Genomic DNA, 9,203 nt, shown 5'->3' with positions numbered 1-9,203 from the left:
TTCTAGGGCCCCACCTACAAGGGGGGAAGCTTTACAAGTGGCGAACCCTTAGTCTCTCCCTCCCCTTAATTTCTGTCTATCCAAAATAAATATTAAAATAAATACTAAAAGGTTTAGTTGTATAAAAATAGGTGTGCTTTAGGAAACAACATAGGGAAGCATGCAAGGTAGTTTCTCAGATTAGCCTGGGCTGCTTCCTAAAGTCAGCAAGAGATGGGAACCACTGGGCACTTGGGGACGAGTTAAGTGCTTTACACTAAAGAACAATGCACTCAAATGCAGGTTTATTTGGACAATGTAACAGCTGGAGTCTGTACTTCACAAAAGTTCTACAATCAGCACTTATTCCCCCCGCCCCATTTTAGACTGGGGCTCGCTGAAACCAGAATAAGACTATCAGTCCGAGACTCCACAAAAGCATCCATTTTTTGTCTGACAAACAGTGCCAAATAGATGGGTTGCACCGCTCGCCAGTACTGAGCGCCGCTCACGTCCTACACGACTCACACGCCACGCAGGCCCCACCCACACACCCAGCACGTTCCGCGCGACCCGCTGGCTCCGCCCACGCGCCCCGTTAACCCCGCCCACCACCGTTGTCCTTCTTTTGGGCGTTCTGGCCCAGGTGACTTTGAGCGCCCCGGCGCCACCGTAGCTCCCAGCTTCCGAGCCGCTGTGCTGGTGGCGAATAGGCGGCCATGGGGAGTCTCCGCGGCCTGCGCCTGGTGGCGGGTGAGACTCGGGCTAGGGAGGGCGGGAATCCTGGTGGGTTGCTGAGAGGCCCCGGAGGTGCTTGTTTTCAGCATGCACTCACTTCCCACCGTGGTGCTTGCATCATACTCCGTGGTTGTTATAATGGAAGACAACTGAGTGAAGAACTGCTTTGCAGAGACTCGGTCCTGGCCGGGAATGACCATCTCACCTAGCTTTCCATTCATCCAGCACCCCCAACTTACGAGCCCTTCCTTGCACCCTGTTCTCCCCCCCCACCCTCCATTTTCAGCCTCTTCTTAACTCAGTTCTTGCTGGCCCTGCTTTTCCTAGAGCTCCGCATTTGCTTTATTCATTCAGCCTTCCATCCTGACTCTCCCCTTCGTTGCTCTATTTGAGGTTTAACCAGATCCTCCGTTTCAGGTCTATCCCTGCTCTCAGGGAAATAAAAACCCAAGTCCAAAAGTTCCTATCTATTTAGAATCTGACTAAGCAAAAGATTTAAGTTCTCTCAGAATCGTAGCAATTTTTTTTTTTTTTTAATGGAGATACATTTCTTTTCAACAATTCTACATCTGCTTGCTTTGGACTTTCTTGGAGTAAATTGTTATATGGGATTGCTACGCTATTTATTTTCCAAGTAAATATTTGTGTAATGGGTATTTGTAGTAAGCTTAATTCACCTTCGGGAAATTAAGCCTTAGTTTAGGAGATGCTGGAAACCTTCAAACACTGACATAAGTGTTTAACTTCTGTCTTCAAGTCACTCTTTTGATAAAATGCAGTGATTGACTTTTTTTGCTCCGTTTTTTCAAATTCTTCAGGAGAAAAGAGCCCAAAATTTGACAGTTGAAATCGTGTAAATGTATGTTGCAAATGAAGTTTGTGTTCTAGAGGAGAAGCTTAGCATTGTTATTTACATCTTTTTTATTGTGGGGAAATAATGATTTACAAAACAGTTGTCACACCAGTAGTTTCTTACCTCTCCATGATACATCCTTTAAAACAAACAACCCCATCACAATAAGCAATTGTTGTCATTGATCTGTTCAGCTTTGTTGAACAAATATACCTGAAATCTTTTGTATACATCCTGTAAATTCTTATCCAACTTTTCAGCAAGTGAATCATTGCTGTGTATAAAAGCTCAAATAGATTGCAGAAAGTGGACTTTGACTACATTGTAGCTAAGACTTGTTCTGACTGCTTGTTCAGGATGTATTTATGCATCTAAGGTGGATACTTTGAGTCTCTGATGTTAAATGGAAGAGTCATGAAATACATATTTATTTATAAAGTAAAATCACATTGGTGTGCAGATGGGATTCAAGTAGAAGACTGATTTAAGAAGCTTAATCAATGAAATGTGAAATCAAATAGAAATAAACTAACCTCTTTGACCCAAATATATCGTTTGGAATAAGATATTCTAGGTGAGTGAAATTTAAATAGCCAACATGGAATCTTCTTCTTTTTTTTTTTTTTTTTTTTTAGCTCCCTTATGTCTTTACTGATTTTCTTCCTGGATGATCTGTCAAGTTGAGATAGTGGGGTGTTGAAGTCCCCTACTATGATTGTGTTACTGTTAATATATTGCTGTAGCTCTTTCAGTAGAAGTTTGATGTATTTAGATGGCTTCTCATTGGGTGCATAGATATTAATAATTGTTAAGTCCTCTTGATTGACTGATCCTCTGAGCATTAAGTAGTGTCCATTCCTATCTTTTTTAATCTTATGTATTTTAAAGTCTATCATGCCAGATATGAGAATAGCTGTTCCTGCCCTTTTTTGTGGGCCATTGGCTTGAATGATAGTTTTCCATCCTTTCACTTTAAGTCTGTGTTTGTCTTGTTGCGTTAGGTGAGTTTCCTGTAGACAACATATTGTTGGTTTGTGTTTTCTGATCCATCTTCCTGCTCTGTGTCTTTTAATAGGTGAATTCAGGCCATTCACATTTATTGATATCAAAGATTGAAGATATTTTAACGCCATTCTTGTAGAGTTTTAGAGTGTTTTGATATATGTTCTATTTGTGGTGGTCTGGTTGTTTATAGGAAACCTTTCAGAACTTCTTTCAAGGCAGGCTTGGTGATGGTTGCTTCCTTCAACTGTTGCTTGTCTGAGAAGGTTTTGATGCTTCCATCTAGTCTGAATGACAGTCTAGCAGGATATAGTATTCTTGGCTGAAAGCCTTTCTCATTGAGCACTCGATAAATATCTTGCCATTCTCTTCTGGCCTGTAGTGTTTGTATGGAGAAGTCTGCTGCTAATCTTATGGGTTTTCCTTTGTAGGTGACTCTTTGTTTTTCTCTTGCAGCCTTGAGGATCCTTTCTTTATCCTTATTCCTTTCCAATCTAAGTATGACATGTCTTGGTGTCTTTAGGTCTGGGTTAATTCTGTTTGGGACCCTCTGGGCTTCTTGAATCTTTATGTCTTTGGTGTTGTCTAGACTAGAGAAATTTTCAGCTATTATGGCCTGGAGAACGCTTTCTTCCTCCCCTTCTCTTTCTTCCTCTGGTAAGCCAATAATGCGTATATTGTTTCTTTTGAAGTCATCCCATAGGACTCTGTTGTTGTTTTCAGCATCTCTTAATCTCTTTTTGAGATCTCTTACTTCTTCTTTAGTTGTCTCTAATTCATCCTCAATCTTGCTAATTCTGTCTTCAGCCTCATTGATTCTATTCTCTCTGCCCTCTACTGCTTTCTGGAGTTCATCTATTTTGTTGCCCTGCTCTGATACTGTTTTAGCTTGTTCAGCTAGTTGCCTTCTTAGCTCAGCAATTTCAGCTTTCAGCTCTCTAATAACCATGAGATAATTAGAATTTTCTTCCATATTCTCATTTGTTGTTCCTGCATTTCTGATTACAATTTTTTCAAATTCTTTACTCACTCCTGTTATTATTTCCTTAGCTAATGTTTGGATGTTGAACTCGTTTTGTGCTTTGCCCTCTGGAGGACTTTTAGCTGGACTCTTGTCCTGGTTCGAGTCTCCATTATTTTTTCTTGTTGTTTTAACCATTTTATATAAGTTAACAGTTTTTCAATCCCTGAGTTGGAGTTCAGTGGTGTAAAAGCCTTTTTTTTTTCCCCTGTAGGCTATGGTAGCCTGAGGGCTTTTAAACTATCAATAGGCTTCTTGGCTTAATCAATGACTCCTGACCAAGAGATAAAGCAGGGTGTGGCAGAGATAATCCAGTGGTTATGCAAAGAGACTTTCACAGCCCTTCAGCTATGCCACCGAGGTATAGGTCTTCTCCTGAGTTTCCCGGTTAGATCTCTGTGCCCTGGTGTCCCTCCCTGTTGCTGCTCCAGATTCTGAGGGTAGTAGCAATGGGGACTCAGAGTTGTACTTGGTGAGTCTCTGGGGAGTCCTTTCCTCCCTTTAGCTGTCCCATTGTTGGTGGAGCAGACTGGAGGTGGTGTCTCCACTGACAAACTGTCGAACTGTTAGCAGTCACTTAATCTCTCCTTAGGCCCCTCTCTCCTCTCTGTCACCAGCCACGCGTGTTTGTACTCACGGGTGATTTACTGGGTTTCTGTGGTCATTCTAGTCCTGTCTTGTTTCGGTCCGGGTGGTCTCCTTTGGTATTCCTAGTTGATCCGGGAGAGGAGAGGAGAGGAGAGAAAGCGATCTGCTGCTCGTAGCTCCGCCTCCAACATGGAATCTTCTAAATTGTAGACCTTTAACTTTATTTATTTTTGTTGGGCATATCTGCTGCACATCCTAAGCAAGCAAACAAAACAGACTTTTATAAACTGGGATTCATTGTTTTGTTTGGGTCAGGGCTATAAGCTTGTTTTACTTGCACCCCTTTTCTGAATCTGAAAGTATGTTCATTTTTTAATCTTTATTTATTGGGCAGAGACAGCAGGAAATCTAGAGGGAAGGGGGAGATAGAGAGAGAATGAGAGACACTTACAGCACTGCTTCACCACTTGCAAAGCTTTCCTCATGTAGGTGGGGACTAAGAACTCAAACTCAGGTCCTTGTACATTATAACATGTTTGCTCAACCAGGTGCGCCACCACCAGCCCCTGAAAGTATGTTCAGGTTGTTCATAGTAGACAGCCAATAGACATTTTTTTCAGTTGGAGAACACTAGGAAATGTCTTAGAGCATGCTGCTAATATCAGGTGATTTTTTTTTTTTTTTTTTTTCTTTATTGCCACCAGGGCTATTGCTGGGGCTCCGTGATGGCACTACGCATCCACAACACCTAGTGGCCATTTTTTTTCCTTTGTTGTTGTTGTTAGATAGGACAGAGAGAAATTGAGAGAAGATAGAGGAAGAGAAAGATAGACACCTGCAGACCTACTTCACCACCTGGGAAGCAGATTTCCTGCAGATGGGGAGCTCGAGATTGAACTCCAGTCCTTGCACTTGGTAATATGTGCACTTAACTCAGTCCCCTTGAGTGAGTTTTCTTTCTTTCTTTTTTTTTAAATATTTACTTATTTATTCCCTTTTGTTGCCCTGTTGAGTGAGTTTTCTACATTGTATATTTCTGTAGAGTAATTATTAGGCCAGAAGAATGGAATGCCTTTTTAGTAATGCTTTTCACACCTCTAGAAAAGTTTTACTGACCTAAAACCTGAGACCCAAGAAAGGAATTGACTTACTAAGGGTCACATAAGTGTACAGCTGGAGACAGTATAATCTGTATCTCCTAGCTCCTATTCTATTTTGATTTCACTACATTTTTCTCCTTTATTATTCTGTTTGCTTGTTTTTGTTAACCAACACAAGTGAATGCATGGTCATTTTTAGTCTAGTCTTTGGCTTTGCTATTCCCTTCAAGTTTTGCCCGTATGTTTTCATTGAACATAAATTATGTGCCGTGTACATTGTAAAACACTAAAAAATTAGCAGATTGCCACTCTTTCTAGGATTAGAATTTATTTCAGTGAGCAAGCATGTGATATACTTGAGAACTTATCCAAGACAGTATGGGTGACAGAACAGATATTTGGTGTTGATATGGTGTCCTGGAGCCAGTTCCAACAGACTTTGTGTGCATTCCTTCTCAACTTCATGACCAGTAAGTGTGTCAGCTTGAAATTGATCAGATTTTTCTTTTTGATTCCGTAGTCTCAACCCCCCACCCCCACTCCCCGGTGTCCCTCCTCACCCCCCAAGAACCATTTTTATCTTTATCTGTGGCTTTAAAAATTCAAAGATGAGGGCGGGGCTGAGCAGTAGCGCAGTGGGTTAAGCGCATATTGGCACAAAGCATAAGGGCGGTAGTGCAGCGGGTTAAGCACAGGTGGTGTGCAAAGCACAAGAACGGGCTCAGAACCTGCTCAGGATCCCTGTTCAAGGCCCCGATTCCCCACCTGCAGGGGAGTCGCTTCACAAGCAGTGAAGCAGGTCTGCAGGTATCTATCTTTCTCCTCCCCCTCTGTCTTCCCCCCTCTGTCTTCCCCTCCTCTCTTCATTTCTCTCTGTCCTATCTAACAACGATGACATCAATAACTTCAACAATAAAACAAGGGCAACAGTGGTCCGGGAGGTGGCGCAGTGGAAAAAGCATTGGACTCTCAAGCATGAGGTCCTGAGTTCGATCCCCGCCAGCACATGTACCAGAGTGATGCCTGGTTCTTTCTCTCTCCTCCTATGTTTCTCATTAATAAATAAATAAAATCTTAAAAAAAAAAAAAAAAGGCAACAAATGGGAATAAGTCAATAAATATTTTTTTAAAAAAGAAAATATTTTTAAAAAAGAAATTAAACACACAGAGAGACACCTCTAATACTGCTTTACCATTCATGAAGTTTTCCTCCTGCATTTGGGGGCTGGGGTTGAACCCAAGTCCTTGCATATTGTAATGTACACTCATTCAGGTGTGCCACCGCCTAGCACTGATATAGTATTATTTTTAATTATGAAATATATATATGTATATATATGTTGTGTATAAGCCTTGGAAAAAGTCTGGAAAGAAACACACCAAGTTATCTCTGGATGGTGTGACTATGGGGAACTTTTAGTTTTCTTCTTTATTACAGCTTCCAAATTTTCTGTAATAAGCAAGTGTTGGTTTTATAATTTAATGGAGGTTTTTGTTTCATTTACTTTTTTTTTCTTTGTTTTATAACAGGAGACACTATTTAGTAAGAAAGTATATGATGAGATAAATTTGTATAACGTCCTTTAGAAAAAGAGATCATAGGGAGTCGGGCTGTAGCACAGCGGGTTAAGCGCAGGTGGCGCAAAGCGCAAGGACCGGCATAAGGATCCCAGTTCGAACCCTGGCTCCCCACCTGCAGGGGAGTCGCTTCACAGGCGGTGAAGCAGGTCTGCAGGTGTCTATCTTTCTCTCCTCCTCTCAGTCTTCCCCTCCTCTCTCCATTTCTCTCTGTCCTATCCAACAACGACAACAACAATAATAACTACAACAATAAAACAACAAGGGCAACAAAAAGGAATAAATAAATAAAATAAATATTAAAAGAAAAAAAAAAGAAAAAAGATCATAGATGGAAGAGTTCAGTAGTTAAGTGAAACGAGGACGGGTGTTCTTTAAGAGAATGCAGGAGAGGGTGAAAAGACAGATGGAGTCTGTTTCTGTCACAGAGAAAGTTTATATCAATAGTTAAGGCCCAGAAATTGTTTAAAATCCTGAAAATTGCAAGTGACAACTATTGGGGGTGGCTGTGAGGCTGACCAGAGGACAAAATGTCACAAGGGGTGATTCATCTCACTGAAGTTTGACTTCTACATATATAGAAATGCAACTTTTTTTTTTTTTGCCATCTTATTTTCCATTCCCCTACTTAAAAACTGGCCAAATTCCAAAGGTTTATTTATAAACCTGATTTTAGAACTCAGATTTTTTTCCCATGGAAATAAGGTTACAAATTATAATGAATTCTAGATAGCCCACACAAATTTCATGTCAGTCTGACTTGCCTGTCTTCTTCTTCCCTGCTATTTTCCACATCTGTTTTGCCATCTCTTTTAGGGCCTATAGGCCTATTACATTAATTAATTTTTTTTTTTTATGGTTTACAGCATAGTGTTTTCTTTTTTTAACCACTCCCATCACCAAAGGTCTGTATCCCCTTCCCACTATAGTTCTCCCTCAGTCTTAGATATAGGTTAACTTTTCTCTTTGCACATTTGTATGTTCAGTTCTCTATATTCTGCATATGAGTGAAACCATTCTGTAGTTGTCCTTTACCTCCTTACTTGCTTGACTAAGCATAATCTTCTCCAATTCCATCAACTTTATCCCAAAGGACACAATATCATCTGTTTTTCATTGCTGAGTAAAACTCCATTGAGTGTATGTCCCATAACTTTTTTTTCCAGTCATCTGTCAAAGGGCATTTTGGTTGTTTCCAAGTTTTTGCTATTTTGATTAAAGCCACTGTGAACATGGGTGTACAGATACCCCTTTCGAATCAGTGTTATTTTATCTTCTGGGTATATGCCTATAGTGGAATTGCTGGATCATAAAGTATTTCCATTTGTATTTGTTTAAGAGTCTCCATACTGTTCTCCATATTGGCTGTACCAGTTTGCACACCCACCAGCAGTATAATAGAGTTCCTCTCTCCCCACATCCTCGCCAATACTTACCTTCTCTTGTTTTATTGATGGATCCCATTTTTATAGGTATAAGGCGGAATCTCAATGTGGTTTAAATTTTCATTTTCTCTAATGATAAGCGAATTGGAGCATTTCTGAATATGTCTGTGGGGCATGTTTATCTCATTAGAGAACTGCCTATTCATATCTTTTTTACTGGGTATTTTTCTTTTTGTTGAGCTGTAGTTCTTTATAGATGTTTGATATCAATCGCTTGTCTGAAATAGAGTGCGCAAATGTCTTTTCCCATTTGCTGGGTTTCCTGTTTTTCCATATGGAATTTTCTGTTGATGTGTAGAAGCTTTCAATCTGATATAGTCCTCTTTGTTCATTCTTGCTTTTGTTTCCCTTATCCATGGGGTGGAATCTCCAAATACATCTTTACTGTTAAGGTCCTGAAATGTCTCACCGATATATTCTTCAATGTCTTTTATAGTTTCAGATCTAATATCCATATTTTTTATCCATTTTGAGTTGATTTTGGTGCATGATGTTAGGTGGTGGTCTAATTTCATTTTTATAAATGTGGTTGTCCAATTCACCCAACACTATTTTTTAAGAAGGCTTTCTTTCTCCTATTAGGCAGTTTGTCCCCTTTATCATACGTACTTTGCCCATACATGTGCTTTCTAACCTGTCCCATTGGTCCACAGGTCCATTTTTGTTTCATTACGACACTGTTTTAACTACTATTGCTTTGTAGTATAAAGTGAAGTCAGGAATGCCTTCATTTTTCTTCTTTTTCCTCAGATGAGCTTTTGCTACTCGTGTGTTTGTTTTTTCTTTTTAATAATTCCACAAAATTCCTATTATACTTACATAACTTATTTGAACAACAGGGTTGTGAAACTACCGAGAGATTTCCATGTTCAAGTTTTCCCACTGCTGCTCCCTCTACC

General features: G+C 40.1%; 1 protein-coding gene across 1 annotated transcript in view; it reads left to right on the top strand.

The window, feature by feature from the left end:
• Nucleotides 1–575: 575 nt before the first annotated feature.
• The window catches only part of FAM162A (family with sequence similarity 162 member A), a 54,133-nt gene continuing 45,505 nt past the window's right edge, over nucleotides 576–9,203 (top strand). The window contains exon 1 of the mRNA XM_060198273.1: nucleotides 576–732. Coding sequence (XP_060054256.1) covers nucleotides 699–732 — 34 coding nt within the window. The 5' untranslated portion in view covers nucleotides 576–698. The remainder of the gene's footprint in view (nucleotides 733–9,203) is intronic.

This window comes from Erinaceus europaeus, chromosome 9 (genome assembly GCF_950295315.1).
Source record: "Erinaceus europaeus chromosome 9, mEriEur2.1, whole genome shotgun sequence".
Taxonomy (NCBI): domain Eukaryota; kingdom Metazoa; phylum Chordata; class Mammalia; order Eulipotyphla; family Erinaceidae; genus Erinaceus; species Erinaceus europaeus.
The sequence above is the reverse complement of the archived record's forward strand: the minus strand, read 5'-3'. Positions and strand labels throughout refer to the sequence as shown.